The sequence below is a fragment of the Chiloscyllium plagiosum genome, chromosome 1 (genome assembly GCF_004010195.1).
Source record: "Chiloscyllium plagiosum isolate BGI_BamShark_2017 chromosome 1, ASM401019v2, whole genome shotgun sequence".
NCBI lineage: Eukaryota > Metazoa > Chordata > Chondrichthyes > Orectolobiformes > Hemiscylliidae > Chiloscyllium > Chiloscyllium plagiosum.
The window spans coordinates 97654783-97677450 of NC_057710.1; the positions used below are offsets into that span (position 1 = coordinate 97654783).

General features: G+C 39.4%; 1 protein-coding gene across 4 annotated transcripts in view; it reads right to left on the bottom strand.

The window, feature by feature from the left end:
* Positions 1–22668, bottom strand: part of wdr19 (WD repeat domain 19) — a 169676-nt gene that overhangs the window by 41748 nt on the left and 105260 nt on the right. For all 4 annotated transcript variants that reach the window (XR_006312065.1, XM_043692836.1, XM_043692850.1 and 1 more), the window contains exons 23-29: positions 21611–21693; positions 15341–15424; positions 7455–7601; positions 6673–6797; positions 4803–4912; positions 3722–3790; positions 1006–1083 (exon numbers count right to left, since the gene is read on the bottom strand). Coding sequence is in view for 3 of the 4 variants with exons in the window: in XM_043692836.1 (XP_043548771.1) it covers positions 1006–1083; positions 3722–3790; positions 4803–4912; positions 6673–6797; positions 7455–7601; positions 15341–15424; positions 21611–21693 (696 nt within the window). In the remaining variant the exon portion in view is untranslated. The remainder of the gene's footprint in view (positions 1–1005; positions 1084–3721; positions 3791–4802; positions 4913–6672; positions 6798–7454; positions 7602–15340; positions 15425–21610; positions 21694–22668) is intronic.

Sequence of the window (22668 nt, forward strand, 5' to 3'; positions counted from 1 at the left end):
GTTAGGTTCTTCACTCAGCGAGTCGTAAGTTCATGGAATGCCCTGCCAGTAGCAGTGGTGGACTCTCCCTCTTTATGGGCATTTAAGCGGGCATTGGATAGGTATATGGAGGATAGTGGGTTAGTATAGGTTAGGTGGGCTTGGATCGGCGCAACATCGAGGGCCAAAGGGCCTGTACTGCGCTGTATTCTTCTATGTTCTAACATCTCTACATTACACCTCCATTATAAACTACACTGCTGGTGAAATTTTAAATATATTTTACAGTGATGCATTGCATTTAGCTACTGTTTGAGCAACCAGGGAAGCCAGACCAAAGTTATTTTGTTGCAGACAATTTTTTTTACCCAGAAAACTAAACATTACAATTTGAAACATGCTGAGCTGTCAAATTCATAACAGTTAACAGGTGATGCACATCACAATTTTTAAAAATTGTAAATGTAGATTATCCCTCATTCAAGTGATTAAACTTAAAATAAACCAGAAATATATTTTATAAAAATGTGCAATATAATTGGTGCTGTATCAACAATACAGAAACATCATGTGATTTTTTTTATTCATTTACAAAATGTGGTCATCATTGGCTAGTCCAGTATTTATTGCCCATCTCTAATTATCGAAAATTAAGAGTCAATTAAGAGTCAGCGATACTGGTGTGGGAGTGGAGTCACATGTAGGTCAGACCAGGTGAGGGTGGCATTTTCCTTCCTTGAAGGACAGTAGTGAACCAGATGGGTTTTTACTACAATTGTTTCATGATCATCATGAGACCCTTAATTCCAGATTCTCATTGAATATAAATTCCACCATCTGCCATGGTGGGATTCAATCCTGGGTCCTCAGATTAACAATCTAGCCATATTATTACTAGGTCATTACCTCCCCTTAACTATTTGAATATTACAATATTATTGGAAAGTACATCAAAATAAAATTTGATATATAATATGCAAAATAAGTAGAAAATGTCTAGTATTATTAATTCAGAAACAGAGTTACCTTGGGCATTCCATCGCTCTCACCCATTAGATAATCTATGAGCTGACTAGTTAGCATGTCATCTTTGGCTTGTCCAACCTTGCAAAAGTAAAAGTACAACTTTAAAAATAAATCACCAAGTCTGTAGGATCTTCTCTACCCTTACAAGAATGTGCCCCATTTGCCACAAAAGCACGTAAAATCTTCTAAGAGCATGAAGAACAAATTGATACTTTCTAAAGATGCACTGGGGGAATACAAACCTTATCCTATCTACAAAATGCAGTTAAAAACAAAAAAAAAACTGTAGATGCTGTAAGTTTGAAACAACAGAAATTATTGGAGAAACTAAGGTATGGCAGCATGGTGACCAAATAGGTGGATGAGGGTAAAGTGGTTGATGTGGTGTATATGGATTTCAGTAAGGCGTTTGATAAGGTTCCCCACAATAGTCTATTGAACAAAATATGGAGGCATGGGATTAAGGGTAGTTTAATGGTTTGGATCAGAAGTTGGCCAGCTGAAAGAAGACAGAGGGTGGTGGTTGATGGGAAATGTTCATCTTGGAGTTCCGTTACTAGTGGTGTACCGCAAGGATCTGTTTTCGGGGCCACTACTGTTTGTCATTTTTATAAGTGACCTGGATGAGGGCATAGAATGATGGGTTAGTAAATTTTGCGGATGACACTAAGGTTGGTGGAGTTGTGGACAGTGTGGAAAGATGTTGCAGCTTACAGAGGGACATAGATAAGCTGCAGAGCTGGGCTGAGAGGTAGCAAGTGGAGTTTAATGTGGAAATGTGTGAGGTGACTCACTTTGGAAGGAGCAATAGGAATGCAGAGTACTGGGCTAATGGTAAGATTCTTGGTAGTGGTAGATGAGCAGAGAGATCTTGGTATCCATGTACATAAATCCGTGCAAGTTAACAACCCTATCAACCTGGGTGGTAAGAAGGCATACGGAGAGGGATTGATTTTCGGAGTCACAAGATCATGCTGCAGCTGTACAAAACTCTGGTGCAGTAGCACTTGGAGTGTTCCGTACAGTTTTGGTCACCGTATTATAGGAAGGATGGGAAAGCTTTGGAGAGGGTTCAGAGATACACTGGGATGTGGCCTTTTATGGAGGGAAAGTCATATGAGGAAAGGCTGAGGGACTTGAGGCTGTTTTCATTAGAGAGAAGGTTGAGACATGACTTAACTGAGACATACAAGATGATCAGAGGGTTAGATAGGGTGGACAGTGAAAGCCTTTTTCCTCGGATGGTGATGGCTAGCATGAGAGGACATAGCTTTAAATTGAGGGGTGATAGATTTGGACAGATGTCAGAGGTAGTTTCTTTACTCAGAGAGTAGTAGGGGCGTGGAATGCACTACCTTCAACAGTAGTAGCCTTGCCAAGTTTAAGGGCATTTAACTGGTCATTGGATTGACATATGGAGGAAAATGGAATAATGTAGGAGAGATGGGCTTCAGATTGGTTCCATACATCTGCGCAACATCAAGGGCCGAATTGCCTGTATTGCGTAGTAATGTTCTATATACACAGAAATATTTTTATTTTTTTCCCCAATTAGAAACTCATTGTTTTATAATAGCTTCCTCCATTAGGAAGAGAAACGAAAAAAGAAAGCTACAGAATATAAATTCTTGCTTTGTTTTGACAATTTTGTAATCAATCTTGGCTAGATAGAAAGTCACTACTGAGAAAAACAAATTCTACAAGGATGACAAATGTCCGCCTATATTTTCTCTATTATTGCAGATACAACCCCTCAGAGTTCTGATGTAGCAAGTCTATACTTTCTAATAAGGAACTTTCAGTTTGAAATTTGCAAAGATACTATGTGAGAGAAGATCATGGTACACAGTCAGGCTGAAAATTCAATTCCATTTACATTTCTGCCCAAGATAAGAGGGCAGTCTGTTTGTGGAGTTTTCCAGGGTTTTGGTTTCCCTGATGGAGTCACTCCACTTTTCAAGCAATAGTTGAAAGACAGAAGATAAAAGGAATTTGCTGCCTAGTAAAGATGCTGATTTATGATGTATTTATCAGCATCATATCACTAGTATTCCATAAATATAGCATAACGCCTATTACTGCTTTAAACGGCATGCCTTATCAATCATGTAATTGCTAGTGAGCACTAACAGTACTGTTTGGGAAGTTATTGTTTTTTTCTATACTGTAATATTAAGGCCCTCCCATCTGGTTGTGAAATAATTACTGCAGCTCCAAAGGATTGCTGTTCTGCAGAACTTTAAAGAACAGTCTTTTCTTCAGGTCTCAAAATTGTCACATACCATTACTGTATCATAGAACAAATTAGAGTGGTGCTGGAAAAGCACAGCAGGTCAGGCAGCATCCGAGAAGCAGGAAAATTGACGTTTCGGGCAAAAGCCCTTAACCAAGATTAGAATCATAGAATCCCTAGGGTGGATCCTTCGGCTCAGCAAGTTCACACTGACCCTCTGAAGAGTATCCCACCCAGGCCCATTGTCCTATTATTCTACACTAATCCTTGAATAATACATCCAACTTACACATTATAGGCAATTTAGCACGGCCAATTCACCTTACCGGCACATCTTAAGATTGTGGGAAGAAACCCATGCAGTCACAGGAGAAACTCTACACAGACAGTCACCTGAGACTGGAATTGAACCCAGGTCCCTGGCGCTGTGAGGCAGTACTGCTAACCACTGAGCCGCTTCTACAGTCATCTCAATACTCTTACCGCTTCTATAGCCATCTCAATAGCTTGGCCATCTTCAGATACTGGACATTTCAAGAAGTGTTTCAATGCCTGTTAAACAATATAGATAAGAGTAAAGTTAATAGTGTGCATTCCTTTAAAATAAATGTCAATGTTGGAGCAAAAAGTACAACTTGCATTTGTACAGCACTTTTCACACAGTAAATCATCTTAAGCTCTTTCATGGGAGTGCTACTGAATAAAATTTGATAATGAGCCACAAAGGGAGGTATCAGGAGAAATGACTGTAAGGTAGGTTGAAAAACAAAGCCTAGAAGTTAGGTCACATAAGCATTGCGCAACTGCTATTGCCTGGAAGTGGCAGGTGAGAAATGCTGTTAAGATTTAAAAGCATGAGAAGGAAACATGCAGGCATGTTCACTATAATGTGCAGAAAGGCTTGGGAACTGTGCTATACCGATGCGCTGCTAGGATCCCAAATATGAATTAACCAAGTCTGTGAATAATCTTGTTTATTACATTTAAAAGATGTCATGAGGCCACAAAATGGACCCACCATCAACACTTCTTACAGAGCCAGCCATTTAAACTAACAGTAAAGCAGTTCATGACAATTTTTCCAAATGTCTGGAAGTACTGTGCTGAGTTGTGAGATTTTCTCCATGGTGTTGCTGCACTCTCACAGGGAGAAATATCCACCCAAATGTTATAATAGATAAGGATGGCAACAGTGACAATGCCTCTAGATCTGTAATGTGACATGGAAATGAAATAGAGGTTGCAAAAAGAATAAGTTTACTTGACACTGTTTACATAGTTGGAGCCAGAATTATTCATATTCATCAACGTGACAGAAAGCTGTCTAATATTTAGGTAAATTAGTATGCATATCCATTGAGTACTCTCACTGTGTGACATTCATCTAGGTCCAAATCAGAGTGCTTTTCTGCAAGAACAGCCATACTGGACTCAAAATTCTGTTTGCCTCCACAGGTGCTGCCAAACCTGTTGAGTTTCTTCAGCATTCTGTGTGTCTATCTCATATCCACTCATCTCAAAAAATCTGAGCTTGCAAGGGGAAGTCAAATAATCAAGTACTTACTCGGGTATACTGGCCACAAAGCATGAAGAATTTTCCAGCCAAGAAATGTTTCTTTTCACCTTCAAAGTACAATGCAATACTCTGATAGTCTTCATTATTGGCATCAGAACCTGCAGAGAAGCAGTATGGAACCTTATGTTAATCTAATCCAAAGTAATGTTTTGCTAAATTCTCAGGAAGAAATGTTTAATTTAAAAATAGTTAATTTATCTGATAAAATATAAAACAATTGACATGGCATATACAGTAAATGGCTGAACAATACAGATCAGGCTAGTCCCAGATTCATTCTTCATCAAGTGCTGAATGAGCCAAGGTGAAGATGGTGCACTGTAAATGGGGTCAAACCTCTGTGGCACAGAGCAAAAATAGCCAGGTTTTTATTTTCGTTCCTAAATTCTGTCCAAAAATTCAACATGTGAATCTCAGCTGAGTGTGAACTATCAGAGAGGATCAGGTCCTGGCGACATTGGGTGGAGAAATTGGAGAAGGGAAAAAAGAAGAAAACAAACAAGACCTAGAGATTTAGACACAGGTCGCAAATTGTCACTTTTTTTTGTATGTCTCCTACACTATATTAGTGTAGGAGAGAGTGAAGATTGTACCTCAGAGGACAATGGGATCTTGATCAGATGAGGATCAGGTCCTGGCGACATTGGGTGGAGAAATTGGAGAAGGGAAAAAAGAAGAAAACAAACAAGACCTAGAGATTTAGACACAGGTCGCAAATTGTCACTTTTTTTTTGTATGTCTCCTACACTATATTAGTGTAGGAGAGAGTGAAGATTGTACCTCAGAGTACAATGGGATCTTGATCAGATGGGCCAAATGGGCTGAGGAGTAGCAGATGGAGTTTAATTTTAGATAAATGTGAGGTGTTGCATTTTGGTAAGGCAAACCAGGGCAGAACTAATACAGTTAATGGTAGGGCCTTGGTGAATGCTGCTGAACTAAGGGACCTCAGGATGCAGGTGCATAGTTCCTTGAAAGTGCAGTCTCAGGTATTCAGAATAAAGGTGGTGTCATCTGGCGCACTTGCCTTCATTAGTCAAAACATTTGAGCATTGGAGTTGAAATGTTATACTGCGGCTGCACAGGACATTGGTGAGGTCACTTTTAGAATACTGTGTTCAATTCTTTTTGTCCTTCTATAGCAAATATGTTAAACATGACAGAGTGCAGAAAAGATTTACAAGGATGTTGCTGGGACTGGATGGTTTGTGTTATAGGGAGAGGCTAAATAGGCTAGAGCTTTTTTCCTTGGAAACAAGAGGCTGAAGAGTGACCTTACAGATTTTTTTTTAAATCGTGAGGGTCATGGACAGGGTGAATAGTCAAAATCTTTTTTTCTAGGTTGGGGAAGTCCAAATCTAGAGGGCATGAGACGGGAAAGACTTAGAAGGGTCCTGAGGCGTAACTTTTTCACAAGAGGGCTGTGTATGTCTGGAAGGAGCTGCCAGAGGAGGGGGTGGAGGTGAGTATAATTATAACATTTAAAAGGCATCTAGATGGGTATATGAATAGGAAGGATTTAGAGGGAGATGGGCCAAATTGGACTTGGTCACAAGTGTCTCTTTCTGTGTTGTATGACTCTACATTATTTTGGTTCACTTGGGCAATGCATTCTAAATGGCTGCTTTAAGACAATTATTATCAAGTCTGTTAGTTGCATACTTCAATGTTTTAAAGTAGAAATTCAGAACTATGATGGATAATTTTCTTTCACTTTGTTTGATTTAATTCAGATTCATTATCTCTCAACTTCTTTGACTATGAAACTAAGACATTGGAAGAAATACTTTGGGTGAGAGTTAGTATTTCTGCTGTTTGCTCATTTTCAACCCAGTTCCTCTCCAAAATATAGGCTTACCAATGATATCAGCATAGACTTCCATTTGATTGTGTTGCTGAGCGAGTTGAAATGCTTCATCATTACACTTAGACATCACCAGGAACTGGATGGCAGAGCCATAGTCACCAAGTTGCAGGAAGAACCTAGTAAGAAAAACACCTTCTCTACATTATTATTAGAACAAGTAATAAACAACACAGTTTTAATCTTAAGAAGTTTTGTTTAGAAAATATTAATGTTTTAAAGTTTTGACTACAGCACAGCATATACCTGACTAACAGATACAAATACAACTCAAAACGAGTAAAAAATGAGAAATTTTCATAATTTGGGATGTCCCAAATTAGTCACTTTTCTAGTACACACACTGGTTATGCAGATAAATGTAGCAACTAATTTGAATACAACATAAATAAATAATGCCCAGTTAATTTGTTTTGGATGACCGAGGGAAGACTGTTGCCATTCTGTTGGGAAATCTTGTACATCTATCTGAATAGGGGACCCCATCTAAACTCTGACAATGTACTAATATCTTATCATTGTACTGAAATGTTGAGAATGCATGCTCAAGTTAAAAGTTTAAAACATTTTAAAGCATTAAAGCTTTAATCCAGAACTTTCAAACAACAGATTTTTTTTCCCAATGAGTTAAATAGACACAAATATTTATTTTTGTGCAGCAACTAGTGTGATGTACAAGCAGTCGGTTTCATTTAATAGAAATCTATTAGGACACAACAATTTGAGAACATTCCTCCTCCTCCTCCTCCTCCCTCCTTCCCCGCCACCCCCCATACCTGGCTACCATTTTGGCCCCATCAATTGATTGAGTTTCTCGAATGATACGAACAGCTTCTTCAGGATTGCTGAGATGATCCAACTGGATTCGAATCATATTATCCCAGTCTTTGGCATTTTCATAAGCCATTGCAGCTTCCTTATACCTAGAATACCATCACAAAAGAAAATAGATTAATTATAAATTCAAGAAATATTAACATTGGCAATCAGATTTTAAAATGAAGCCTGTATGTTACCACTAATTATAGCTAATTTGATTCACTCCCCCATAACATTAAAAAATGAGCAAGTGCACTGGGCTCAGCAAATATTATGGGTCGGATGACATTCTGGCTATAATGGTGAAGACCTGGAGCTGGGTTTTTGTGAAAATGATGGGACAGCAAATTAGTAAGCTTCCCAACTCAGCACATATCTTTAATTTAACTCCTGCCAATGACAATTTAATTCTGGAAAGATAGGTACAGTTGGAATTGGGGCCTCCATCTCCATGGAACTGGGCCAATGCGGAAGCTAACTGGTTAGAAGGACTACCTCGGTCCTCTGGGACCTTCACCCATTATACTGCTAGGCCCTGTAGCCCTAAGTGTTCCACCGGCTCACCTGCCCACTCCATGACCCATGCCCCTCATAGCCCTTTGCATTTTCCATGCTCGTTCACCCAGAATATACTATGTACAAAACCAATGAGCCATTTAACATTGAAAAGTATTTGCAAATCACAAAACTGTTATTGCGCTGAAGGAGCCATTTGACCCATCTGTGACAGCACTGGCCTGAAAGTAAGCATTAGGCCATTCTTGTGTCAACTGAGCTCTCAGACTTATGAATTAGTTGGATTTTGAACAGCTAACTGGAACAGGCAAAATCATGGTCAGGCTCAGGGAATCACATGGGACCCTGCGCATCAGAACCCGAGTACTGGGAAAATCGGTTCTGATTATGTCCATGGCGGAGGGTAAGCTAGTGTGAAAAGTTACTTATTATTGGCTGGAGTTTCATAAACATTCATAATAATTCACTTGCATGTAACTTAACTGAAAATCTCCAGCATCTCATTCAGCTTCTCAACATCTTCCCCCACCCGATTAAATGAAACATTCACAAATTTCCCCTGTCTTCAACAACCTGCCAATTGAATGCTGGTGGTTTAAACGTTGCTTACATGACTCACTGGGAGAGGTCTTTTGACTTGTAGGAAAGGTAGTCACAGGGAGCTGCATCATCTTTGGTTATTTTACTCCAAGTTCAAAGTTGATAACCTACCACTCTGAAGCAGTGGAGTCAGGGATAGGAAGCGAGCAAGCCTAAAATATTGTTTCCTAAAATTAAAGAAGCAGAGCAGATGGCAGGGAGGGGATGAGGAAGGTTTAATCTTTGAAGTAGAATTGCACAGAGGTCCCTAAGACAACAACACTTTAAATGTTGCCTTAGAAGAACAGTGTTGCACAATAAGAATCACACTGTACTCCTTTGTGCTCATGCACTAGAGAAATACCATGCCACACATGAAGCAGTGCAGGCATCCCAGCCATAGTAACAGCTGGGTGCACAATGACAGCCGGCTAGATTAATCAAATGCAGGCTCAAAATAATGTTAAATGAGGTGTGTTACGTGATATGTTTTGAAGTCTGCCTACTTAGGAGGTTTGATTGATGGAGATCAAAGGAAAGCTTAGATTGTTTTATTGGGAAGAGGTTGCAAAGTATTTACAATTGGAGACAATAGCAACAGCTTGTGTTTCCCCATAGTGAAGACTTCCAAAGTTCCAAAGTTCCAGAAAGGTATTGAAAGTACTGGATTATAAACAATTCTGATTTAAAGTGTCCATTTAGTTCAAAAATTAAAGAGAATTTAGCTCTCATTAGGACGCCATCAGCATCGTAGATTCAAACAACTCAATTCACTCAGCATATTAAGAAAATGGCTGAAGGAACATGATACTGCAAAAGCTATGACCCTGATAATACTGTGGTAAAGGGACTGAAGAACTCCTTCAAAACCTGCTGGACCTCCAGCGGCCAAGGTGTTCCAATACAGCTACAACACTGGCATCTACCTGACAATCAGAACTTCCCAAGTATGTCCCGTATGCAGAAGGAAAGATAAATCCAACTCAACAATTACTTCCCCATCAGACTACTGAGCTCATTACAGCCTTGGTTAAAACACAGACAAAACAACTGAACCTCAGAGGGGAGGTGACAGTGACTGTTCTTGACATCAATTATTATTCTGATAGAGGACGGTAAACAGCCAGAGGTCACAGCCCATATTGGTATGAATGACAAAGGCCGAAAGAAGGATGAGGTCCTGGAAAGGGCATTTAGTGGGTGAGATAGAAAGTTGAAAAGTAGGACTTCTTAGGTTGTAATCTCAGGGTTACTGCCTGTGCCATGTGCTAGTGAAGCCAGAAATAGGAAAATAATACAATTGTGTGTGTGGCTAAAGAACTGATGGAGAAGGGAGGGTTTCAGATATCTGGATTATTGGGATTAGATTAGTAGTTTAGATTACTTACAGTGTGGAAACAGGCCCTTCGGCCCAACAAGTCCACACCGACCCGCCGAAGAGAACCCCACCCAGATCCATTCCCTTACATTTACCCCTTCACCTAACACTACGGGCAATTTAACATGTCCAATTCACCTAACCTGCACATCTTTGGATTGTGGGAGGAAACCAGAGCACCCGGAGGAAACCCACGCAGACACGGGAAGAATGTGCAAACTCCACACAGTCACCTGAGGTGGGAACTGAACCCGGGTCTCTGGCAGTGTGCCACCATGCCACCCACTATATGAATAGATGATTTTTTTCACTTGCATTTTACAGTGAGTAATACAGTAAAATACGGTGCAAAGGTTCAACTGTTAGCACAATCTGGTGCCATTCTGAATAATTTAAGAATAAAAATATATAATTGGAATTAAGTATATCTTTGTTCCACCTCCACCATGAGTCCTGAGCTGGCTCACCAAGAATATCAAAGGATGCAGCAAGCTATAAATCAGCTAGAAAATTGGGTGGAGAAATGACAAATAGAGTTCAATCCATTCAAGTATGAGATGAAGAATTTTGGGAGATCAAATGCAAAAGGAAGGTGTACTGTAAATGATCAGATTCTTAGGATCATTGATATAAAGAGAGATTTTGTGTCGATTGCTCCACAAAATTGGCAACACAAGTGGATAGGGTGGTAAAGGTCATGTACGGCATGCTTGCCTTCATCAACTGGGGCACTGCACATAAAGGTTGGCAAGTCATGTTGCAGCTGTGTAGAACTTTAGTTAGGCCACATTTGGAGTACTGTGTGCGGTTTTAGTCACCACACCATAGGAAGATTGTGGAGGCTTTAGAGAGGGTACAAAAGAAATTTACAGGATGTGGCCCAAAATGGATTGTATCAGTTATAAGAGAGGTTGTTGGACTTGCATTATTTTAAATACAGTATTGAGGGCTAATCTGATAGAAGTATATAAAATTATGAGAGGCATGGATAGGGTAGATAGTTGGAGTCTTTTTCTCAGGGTGAAATATCAAATAGGTTTAAGGGGTAAGTTTAAGGTGTGAGGGGAAAAGTTCAAAGGAGATGTGAGAGGCAAGGTTTTTACACGTAGGTGTCTGGGGAAGTGGTAGCAGCACATATAACAGCAATGTTTAAGATGCATTTCGACAGACATGTGAGCAGGCAGGGAAGGGAGGAATATGGACCATGTGCAGGCAGATTTAGAATGGCAACATGGTTGATGGACTTACAGGCCTGTCCCTGTTGCTGTACTGTAATGTGTACTGAGGGAGGTACTGACTGTATCGACCAGAATACACTTCCAATACTCGCAGCAGTATTCAACATTAAATGGATAACATCTGCTATATGCAAAGAATTACACTGGCAATCAATTTAGGATTGTCAGTCAGGCTCACTGTGTGTGATGCACCTGAGTGTAGTAAGCTACATATATTAATACACAGGGTTACCATGGAGGTCCTACCTTCTCAACCTCAGCCCTGACTGAGGCATGATGACCCTCAGGTTAACCACCACCAGTCATCTCTCTCTAAAATGAGAGAGAATTCCTATGATCCTCTGGAATTTGGCAACTTTACTTACTGTATTAATACAAGGACCCTGCTCTTTGAAGGCAGAACACACTTAAGTAGTAGTAAAATGGAACAGGTTAGGCCTATATCCATTGAAGCTCAGAAGAATGAGAGGAACCTTATTGAAACATATAATATCTCAAGGGGGCTGGATAGGATGGATATCCAGAGGATGTTCCCTCTTGTGGAGGAGATTAAAAGCAGAAGACAGAGTGTAACATTAACAGGTATCCCTTTATAAGTGAGACAAGGAGAATGTTATTGTCTCAAAGGCTCACATGAGGGTAGAGTCCTCTTCCCCTGAAGGTAGTAGAGGCTGGGTCTTTAAGTTTATTCAAGGCCGAGTAGGATAAATTTTGAAGTGAAAGGTTCCGTGATGCTAACAGGGAATTAGACACGGCACCACAACCAGAGCAGCCACGATATTAATGAATGGTACAGCAGGTTCAAAAGGACCAAGTAGCTTACTCCTTCTCCTAACTCCGAAGTTCTTATACTGTTTTTTGAGTCTACATGGATCCTGCAGAGAGGGAACGGTCAGAGGTCAAAGAAGGCTTTATGGCTTATTAGGCAGGAACATGCATGAAAGTTCATCCTCAGACTGAAAAGACCAAACTGGTGGGAATTGAAAGCAAAGCTGGTAGAGTCACCCAACTTGGGCTACACTGAGTGTTTCCGAAAAAGTAAAACCTCACCAATGAAAGTTAGTCCTAAGCTAACATGTTGCCAGGCTGGGAAAAGAAAAAACAGGATTAAACCCTTGAGAGCTAAGAAGCATTTTGGATTGATTCCGGAAGTACTAAATACCTACATAAAGGACAGTGCTAAGTTAACCTATCAAGTATGTTTTCAGATGAGCTAAGAATGAAGAGGTTGGGGGAGGGGAATTCCATTCTGTGTTTTAAATTACAAGTAGGCTTTTAAGATTATGTTTAGTTAATAAAACAAAGAACTGAAACAAAAACAGATATTGGGTGGCACAGTGGTTAGCACTGCTGCCTCACAGTGTTGCCACATGTAGGGAGTCTAATCTAATCTATTCATTTACCCATCCAGATGCCTTTTAAATGCTGTAATTGTATCAGCCTCCACCACTAAATAACTAAATTAAAAACCAGAAATTGCTGGAGAAAGCCAGCGGGTCTGGCAGCATCTGAGGAAAGAAAGCAGAGTTGACATTTTGTATCCAGAGACCCTTCCATCAGTTATTAGCTGTTGACTGTCTCTCAGATGATTTGATTAAACTTTGTTGCAAAGATACAGGATATACTTTTAACTTTTTGGTGAATACCTCCAGTTGTGTTATCCTTTATTAGTTGGTGACAACAATTTTCTACCATTGTTAGCTCAGAGAGGTTGTATGAAGCAAATCCTCAAGAGAGAAAGAAAGAGAATCTTCTCAGGAAAATTTGACAACCCCTCATTATGATTTGAGTGCATCAAATCGTCACCTGTAATTTAACACAATGAGTGATATACTAAAGTCCTCCTCTGAGATTATGTAAATTGTTCATGTGAGGTCTTAAGAATTAATTAATTTACCCAAACAAGTAGCACAAATTTAATTTCTTCTTGTCAGACATGTAAAGAATGATAGCTGATCTAATCACAGTGGTTAAAAAGAAAAAGGAATTTGATAGAGCCAGTGCACAGAAGCTATTTCCTCTGATGTATGAATTTAGAATCAGGAGGAACTATTTTGAAATTAAAATTAGGTCATTCATAAATTACATCTGGCAGCACCTTATCACATAAAGGACAGAATAAATTTGGAAAGGAACCCTCCCTTAAGGCTGTGAATGCTGGATCAAGTGGCATATTCAAAACAATCAACTTTTTTCAGGCAAAAATAGAGTGTGAAAAAAAATGCGGAAAAGTTGAGTCATAGCAACTTGATGGCAGAACAGACCAACAGGTCTACTTGCACTTTCATCACTGTAACTTGTTTTTAAGTATTTTTTGCAGATTGACACAGGAAAAAGACTGTCTTAGAAAATAATCGTTGTGAACATTTTTAAAAACAAGCTACCCACAGTGTAATGTTTACACTGCTGTTTGGTATTAAGATGGGAGAAAGACAGGAAACAGAGTTACAGACCTGTTGGCCTTATATCAGTGTAGGGAAAATGCTGGAAGCTAATCTAAAAGATGAGATTTACAAATTAGGAAATAGTGTTTGGTGAGCTTGTTGGAGATTTCTGAATATGCTACTAACAAAATTGATAAAGGAGATCGACTTGAAGTTATATACTTAGATTTTCAGAAAGTGTTTGATAAATTACCTCAGTAGGCTGGTTAGGAAAATTAAAGCAAGTGAGATAGCAGGTAATGGTAAGCATTAATGATTGGCTAACAGACAGAAAACAGTAGGAATAAATGGGCAATTTTTCATGCCAGCAAGCTACAGCTGGTAGGATACCAAAAGGATCAGTACTTAGGCATCTGGCATTCACAATATATGTTAATGAATTGGAGTGGAGACCAAAACTAATATTTCCAAATTTCTGGAGAAATAGATAAGCAGAGTATTTCTTAAATGGTGAAAGGTTGGAAAGTGAAGATGTACAAAGGGATTGAGGTAACCTTGTCAATAAGTCACTGAAGGCAAACATGCAGGCACAACAAACTTTTAGGAAGACTATTGGAATGTTAGCTTTTATGGAAAGAGGACTTAAGTACAAGGATAGCTGAGTCTTGCTTCAATTGTATAAGATCTTGGTTAAACTGCACCTGGAGTACTGTATACAGTTTTGGTCTCTTATCTCAGAAAACATAATACTGCCATAGCTGAAATTGTGTTGCTGGAAAAGCGCAGCAGGTCAGGCAGCATCCAGGGAACAGGAGAATCGACGTTTCGGGCATAAGCCCTTCTTCAGGAATGAGGAAAGCTTTGGACAAACTGGAACGTTTTTCACTGGAGCATTGGAGGCTGAGGGGTGACCTCAGAGGTTTATAAAATCATGAGGGCATGGGTAAGGTAAATAGCAAAGGTCTTATCTCTGGTGTAGAAGAGGCCAAAACAACAGAGCACATTTATAAGGTGAGAGGGAAAAGATTTTATTCAGACCAGAGGGGCAATTTTTTCACACAGTGGGCGGTTGGTACATGGAATGAAAGGTTTAGAGGGATAAGGGCCAAAGACAGGGAAGTGGGGCTAGTTTAGTTTAGATTAGATTAGATTAGATTAGATTCCCTACAGTGTGGAAACAGGCCCTGCGGCCCAACAGGTCCACACCAACCCTCCGAAGAGTAACTCACCCAAACCCCTTTTCCCTCTGACTAATGCACCTAATTTACAATTTAAGCATGGCCAATTCACCTAACCCGCACATCTTTGGATTGTGGGAGGAAACTGGAGCACCCGGAGAAAGCCCGCGCAGACACAGGGAGAATGTGCAAACTCCACACAGACAGTCACCCGAGGTTGGAATCGAACCCGGGACCCTGGTGCTGTGAGGCAACAGTGCTATTGTGCCGCCCACAAATTAGATTGGGAAACTTGGGTCAGCATGGAAGGATTGGACTGAAGCTGCTGCTTCTGTGCTGTATGACTTTATGACTCTATGAACAGTTAGTCATTCTTGATCCATGCTATCTGTTATCCTGGTCTAAAAAGACAGGCAAATTGGAGAATTGTACAAACTATGACAAAACCTTTAACTTTCAAGATGGCACTGGGAATAGTAGGGCTTGAATACTAGCATGTTACCTTGGTGAAGCTCTTCAGTACATTCCTGTTACCTACAGTAATTATACTCCAGTTGTACAAGACCGTACCTGCCATCAGCTTCTTTTGCCTTTGCATACTGCAGGTGTATCTTGGGAGATGTTACATGAGGGAGAAGCTCTCCAACTTTTGCCCTGGGTTACAAAAAACAAAGAGAAATTTCTAAAGGGCTGTAACTGACTGTCACGTTTGTGATGAGAAACATAGGAAATAATACATAGTTGTGCAATACAATATGACAACAATCCATTTTTAAAATTCCACATTTTATGTACTAACCTGATATTGTGCGCTTTCGTCTTCTAAAAACAACCTATATAAATTAGAATTTCACAAGCCAGACTGTTGAATATTGAGCCTTTGTAGGTCAAAGTGGATTTCCTTAAACAAACTGTCTCCAAAAAACTGAAACATGTGGATTTACACATTGTGTAAGACCATTTTTACATTCATCCTCATGTGTGATGCCTGAAGGAATCTCCTCTATTTTCAAGCATTAGAAAATATTCTAGGCCAATGATTATTGCCTTAAACTACATTAGAATTATTTACAAATTATATATTTCCAGCAAATGCACACGGACAGAACTTCAATGCCATTACATCACCACTGCACACCCATATGAACCAGAACCAAAAGCAGAGTAGTGAGCCTGTTGTGTTGCCTTCTCCTCACTGTCCAGATTGTCTCACTGGTTGACTCTTCAAGCATGGCTTACCAATTCCCTCAAGAAGTACAGTTGCTCTGGGTCAACGGTTTTGTAATTTATTTCAAGGCATCATGCTGCTACATGAAATAAAAACTTAAGTGTGAAGCCAGGAGTCAAGTCCTGCAGTATCAATGACAGTGACATTACAGAAACAGTGAATGTATGGGGTGTAAGGGCACTATGGTGGCATCAAACACTGCCATTAAATAATGCACAGAAACCAAGTAAAAGGACAGCTAACTCATCATTGACTTAACTAAATCTTTCCCATCTCTTGGCACTCCCCATTGGACCAGACACTCGCCCAACCAACAGCCTGGCCCAAACTTACTCTACTCAAGCTAAGACCCGACTAATGCCCAGCCTAAACCTGCTGAACTTGACGTGCTCCCACTTGCTATAGCCTGCTGGAGCGGACATCTCTTCACATTGAGCCTGGCCCAACCTGACCCCAATCCCCAGCCCACTGTAAGCACTCATCTTCTTTCTTGGCATCTTACTCCTTCATCCACCCAACTCAAACCCCTTTACCTAGACACCTATCATCCTATCCCCTCACTTACCTTACATACCTATCCTTTTCTCAATAACTGTCAAAGTGTCCATAGGACCTTTAACTCCTGAAATACAGCAACAAGTGTTAGAATAAGGGCATGCCTTGGCCTGCAATGCTACTCCTGCACTGAGTGGATTTCTTCAAAAGATGCATTCCAGACAGGACAGACTCAGAATGTTGGTAAGAAAAATCTCCAACAGGTGAGTGGGTACTTTTAAAGATATTAACAGTCTAATCTGTTCCAATGGTAATCAGAGTACCTGGACCATTATGTTTTCATAGGTTTAAGAGGTACTAACAGCGCCATTGAAGCATTTCCTTTATAATCAGTTTCTTTAAAATACCAACAAGGATAGGAATTGTCACAATGTGAAAAGTTGTGATTGCTGTCAGTCTTGTTACTCGAACAAATCATCTAATTCTTTTTAATTTGGAACATAGAAACAGAATTACCCCACTATTCCTATATTCTTATTCAATAGGATCATGGGTGATCTGTGACTTCATTCCATATTCTTGCCTTTGTCCCATGTATTTCTAACAACCTGTTTTTTAAAATTAAATGATAAATGATCCAAAGTCAAATATTATGATAGAGTTCCAAACTTCTAATAATATTAACATGTAGAAATATTTCCTAATTTCACTCCTGCAAGGTTTGACTCTAATTTTATACTTTGTCCCCAAATTCTGGTCGCTCCCAACCAGTTGGTTCTCTCTACTTTTCTGTTCCTCTTACATCTTGAACCCTACATTAACCTACACACACCCAAAGAGAAATATGGACCATCATGCATTGGCATCAAGAGAACAGAACTGAAATCGGTCAAGCAATTTAATAGACAGGGTGTGTCATACTGCTTAATATCACCATAGACAAGTTGACAATAGGCTTTCAAAAGCAAACAGTGATCAACTCTATATCCAAATGTGGAGTAACCAGAAATTTAGAGCATAGATTAAACTCAAAGTGAACAAATCTGTAGTCCTCACCACCATTTTGCAAGTAACCGAGTCATAGATCATATACCACTGACATGATCACCTTTTATAGTGCTGCCTTTGCAGGACCATATGACATACAGTGAAGCCAATGTCACCAGCAATAAGGCCATTGTCTTGCCAGTTGCTTTGAGCAGATCATTTTGCCCAGAATGTGAGCTGTTATCTGCCCAAGACTGTATTGTATGGAGAGATGCTTGCTGGTAAAAGGAACAGGAAGGCGCGGCAAAACTCCTTTGAGATGTCCCTCTTTGTGACACGTGACCAGTGGGAAACACAGACTATTGATCACGATGCCTGCAGATGTTACATCGGCAGTGCTACTGCTTTAAGTGGTGTACCTTTGAGACTGAGTGAACAGCCAGCCTGATACAGAAAAGAAGAAAGATCTGAATGTTCCTAGCAGTGACTATATCCTCACTTGAATCTTCTGTGCAAGAATTTGCCAGTCATGGATAGGTGTAACTAGCTATCAGTGGATTTGCAACCAATACATACAACTTCTCGATCATGTTTGTCCATGAAGAACTGCCCTGAGAATATCATGAAAACTTTGATCATATCCAAGTTCCAGGGAATACAATTCTATTTCGTTTAACCTCTGCTCTTAATTTAACCCATTCAGTTTGATATCATTTTAGCAAATCAATATTATACTACTCCAAGGTGAATATATCCTACCAAAGGTGACGTTACCAGAACTGCTCATAGTACTCCAAGTATTATTAATGTATGTTTTCCAGCCCCATTGATATAGAAGACAGAATTCCTTTAGCCTTTTTGATTATTTTCCACAACAGTTCAGACATTTTTAGAATCTATGTATCTAGGTGCCTAAAATCTTATTGGACCTGCATGGTTTTAAAATTTCACATTTTAAACTTAAGTCCAAAGTGAATGATCCAATTTGCCTGTATTTAAATTCCATTTGCTGCAGCTTTGCCCATTCATTTAAATCTATGAATACCTCTTTGTAAAGTACAGGTACAGTCCTTTCGGTCCACCAAGGCTGTGCTGACACAGGTTGCCTTTCTAAACTAAAAGCTTTTAGCTTCTACCTACTCTGTCTCCCTCTATTCCCCGCCTAGTCATATATCTGTTAAGATGCCTCTTAAATGCTACTATTGTATCTGCTTCTACCACCTCCTCTGACAGTACATTCCAAGCACTTACCACACTCCATGTAAAAAAAACAATTGCTGTCATCTCCTTTAAACGTTCCTCCTTTTACCTTGAACCTATGTTCCCTAGAAATTGACATTTCTACCTTGGGACAACGACTCCAACTACCCAGTCTATCCATGCCTCTCATAATTTTGCAAACTTTTTTTAGGTAGCCCCTCAGCCTTTGACGTTCAAGTGAAAATAAACCAAGTTTGTCTAATCTCTCCTTAGCTAATATCCCTAAACCAGGCAACATTCTGGTAAATATTTCCTGTACCCTCTGCAAAGTAGGATGGTCACTAGAACAGTACTCAATATTCCAACTGTGGCTCAACTAAAGGTCTATACAGCTACAGTGTGACTTGCCAATTGTAACACTCTATGCCTCGACCAATGAAGACAAGCATGCCATACTCATTGAGCACCTTATCCACTCACATTGCCACATTCACTGAACTGTTGACCTGTACACCTAGATTTCGATGGATGTTAATACCTCTAAGGGTACAGCCATTTACTGTATACTTCCCTCCTGCATTAGACCAGTACATCACCTTGCGTTTGTCAGGATTAAATTCCATCTGCCATATCTCTGCTCAACTCTTCAGTCGGTTTAAATGCTGTTGTATCCTTTCCACTATTGGCAGCTCCCCAATCTTCATGTAACTTTACAATTCCACAATTACAATGTGACTTATCTTTGTGCCATAATCAAATATGGATATTGGCTTTCTATTCTATCCTCAAACCTTTTAATAAATACTATATTTTCCTGGCTGTTATTAAAATCAACATGTGCTGTCATTAGCAAAGTTCCACAGTGTGTTGTAAGGAAGGTAGTGAAGGACTTTTTGTTGACTTGGACATCTATACAAACAATTACTCCCAAATACCAGTTGGTATTCCCCTTAGAGGTAGCAAGCACAAAATTGGGAGAGGTCATGCAGAACAAGACAAGCTGCCTGAAGAGAATGGTTGAGGGAGAGAAAGGCTCTCAGTAGGTGGTCACATGGATCTAAAAATTTTAGTGGGCAATTCTTCTGTCTAGAACTCAGCGAAGAATAATATGAGATGTCAAGATATTAATAAAGATATGTTTATTGAAACCTGCCAACTGGCACAGTGAGTCAACTGAATTGATCATGACTGTGCATGTGACCTTGGTGATGAACAGTTATGCACCTGGATCCTTTTAGGCTGGAGCTCAAGATATTTGCAACATCTTGCAGATTGTCAATCACAACCTTTCAATAAGGACCAATACAGCAGGATGGATATTGTAACTTTGCCTGGACTCCATGGCAGTTATCATTGCCTTGGATATCAACACCCCAAAATTTCAGCTCACGACTCCCACTTCAGGAATCCCTGTTCTCTGCTATTCTCAAACTTTCAGCGTGCAGTCAACTGATAGTTGTGCCTATGAAACTGAATCACCTTTTGCAACTATCTTTGCTGTATCATGCTCTTTGTTCACAGTCTGGGCACTTTTAGTGTTTTGTTAACTGGAAGAAAGAGATAAGGGTTGGGTTGTGGTGAGTGGAGAGGAGAGTAAAAAAAATCTTTTTACACCATCATCTACTTCTTAGTCACAAGAGGTTGCGAGAGGTTCCAGGAAAAGAAGGATGAGATGCAGCTATGTTTTTGGCCATTTATATTATGGCCAACACTATTTCTTCTTCGGGGGGGGCTATAACATATAAACACACCCATTCCCCTTTTGCAGATTCCTGCCGTTTGCAGTTGTGCATCAGTTTCTCCTTCTTCCAGTGAAGCGTGTCAATGAGCATTGTGCAAAATGGTTGACATGGTGACCATGGGTGAATAGTTGCTAATGTGTGCAAACTGTGAGATGTGGGTTTCAGGCTTGCAAGTATTAAGTGTAGGAGCAAGAGATGAAGCAGATGGATATTAAAGTTGTGCCTTAACTGAGAGAGATTATTGGAAGCTAAGTGATATGGCAAAGGTAGCTGAATTGTGCAGTGACTGATGACAGTGATGCCAATGATGAGGTGAGGCATTTGAAGATGTTTCAGTAACTTTAACAGTTTATGTGAAATCATTAGAAATCTTGCACTGGATCTATGTTTTAGTCATCAGCTTTTAAGCATGTGTCTGGAGGTCTTCTGCATCACTTGAACATCCCTTTAAACAAGACCTCCACTGAAGTGTTAAAAATAACCCTGATATCCATCTGTTCACAGGGTTAGCCATTATTCCTTCTTTGCTTCATCAAATTTACTTGTACAACAATTGCAGCACCTATTATTGTTTGAGTTCAAAGCTGCAGAGTCAATGAATATCTGGGAAAGAGTAAATGCCAACTAGCTCACACAATTGTAGCACCACAAATTAATGGAGTGCAGGCAACCAGTCTGAAACCGGTTACAGTGGAAGCTAAGTTGGTTATAACGCTTTTCAGAAATTAATCAAATTACAAAGAAAAGCAGGTACATCAGCAATGAAGCTGTTAGGAAAATAAAAGGTTGCATCCTATGTTTGCCAGTTATAGAGGCAGATCTCATGATACTTGTAAAAGAGTTGAATGCTATTCTTAATATTTGATTTTTAGCACTCAGCAGGTCTGGCATTATCTGTGGGAAGAAAGCAGAATTTTCATTTCAAGTCCCGACTGATGAAAGGTCAGCAGACTAAAAACATTAACACTATTTTCTTTCCACAGATGCTGTCGGATCTGCTGAGTCTCTCCAGCAATTACTGTTTTCGTTTCTAAGTTCCAGCATCCGCAGTTGTTTTTACCATAAGTCAACAAGTTTGTATGATGCAAGAGTTATCCACTATAGATACAAACATATTACCAACAGCTCACAATGTATAATTCATTCCTCTTAAAAAGGATTTTGATATATTAGTAAATATTTTCTTACCAATTTTTACAACGGATGTAAACAGATGCTGCTTTGTCATAGTACTGTCCTTTTTCATATAATTGAGCAGCCTCAGAGAATTGCTGTGAGTAAAACATTAACAAAATGTAGAAAATGAATTATAACATAGACTTCATAGATTCTCAATTTAATTTATAATTCTATTTAACTTTGTTTCGTAACATTAAAAGGGAACTACTGTTCAGTAGAACTGGAAATTTCAGTTATATTTTACTTAAAAATAGCAGTTTCTTAAACAAAACTAACATTTTTAAAAATATTGCTATTCTTTAAGATTTCTTTGTGGTGTTCTGCATTCAAACAATTCACAGGGGAAAACACAATGGTGTGACAGATTACAAGAACAGCAACAACTTTAATGTCAAGGAGGACTGTGCCATGAGGAAACTACTTACAGGAGGTGTGCTCTCTCCAATAAAGCATATTGGAGAGAGCACACCTCCAATATGCTTTAAATCTCTGCAATAAATCTCTGCAATAAATCTCTGAAAAGATCAATCTCAATTGAATAACATGCTGCTTGGAAAGCCTGTGTCCTTTCAGAATATTTATGCCTCTGATTTAATAAATGAGTAGGATCCACATGTGATTGTGTTGTTCCAGTAACCACTAACATAAGTATACTACCTGACACAATAACATGCTTTGAAACCACATAAAGGGTGAGACTTTTAGTACTTTGCAGATGACCAGAATGCATATTGGGAAATCTTCCACTGATTTCAATGCTCAATTTCTGATAAAGATTCCTACCACTTGTAACAATGAATTGGGAGTGCTTGCTTTTAAAATGTACCCCTCAAATTATCTTGAAGTTGGTAGCACAACATGTTAGGAATTAAATAATAACCAGCTTTCTGTTCAAAAGGAATTCTGTTTAAAGGAAAATACCATTTCCAGAAGACAATAACCAAACCTGCATTTAAAAAAGCAGGTATATCATTGGAATAAACTTGGTGTTATCAGGTCATTATTATGTGTTGTTAACAATAAATTGCACTGTGGATGAAACACAATACAGGCGCTGAAGAAAAGTG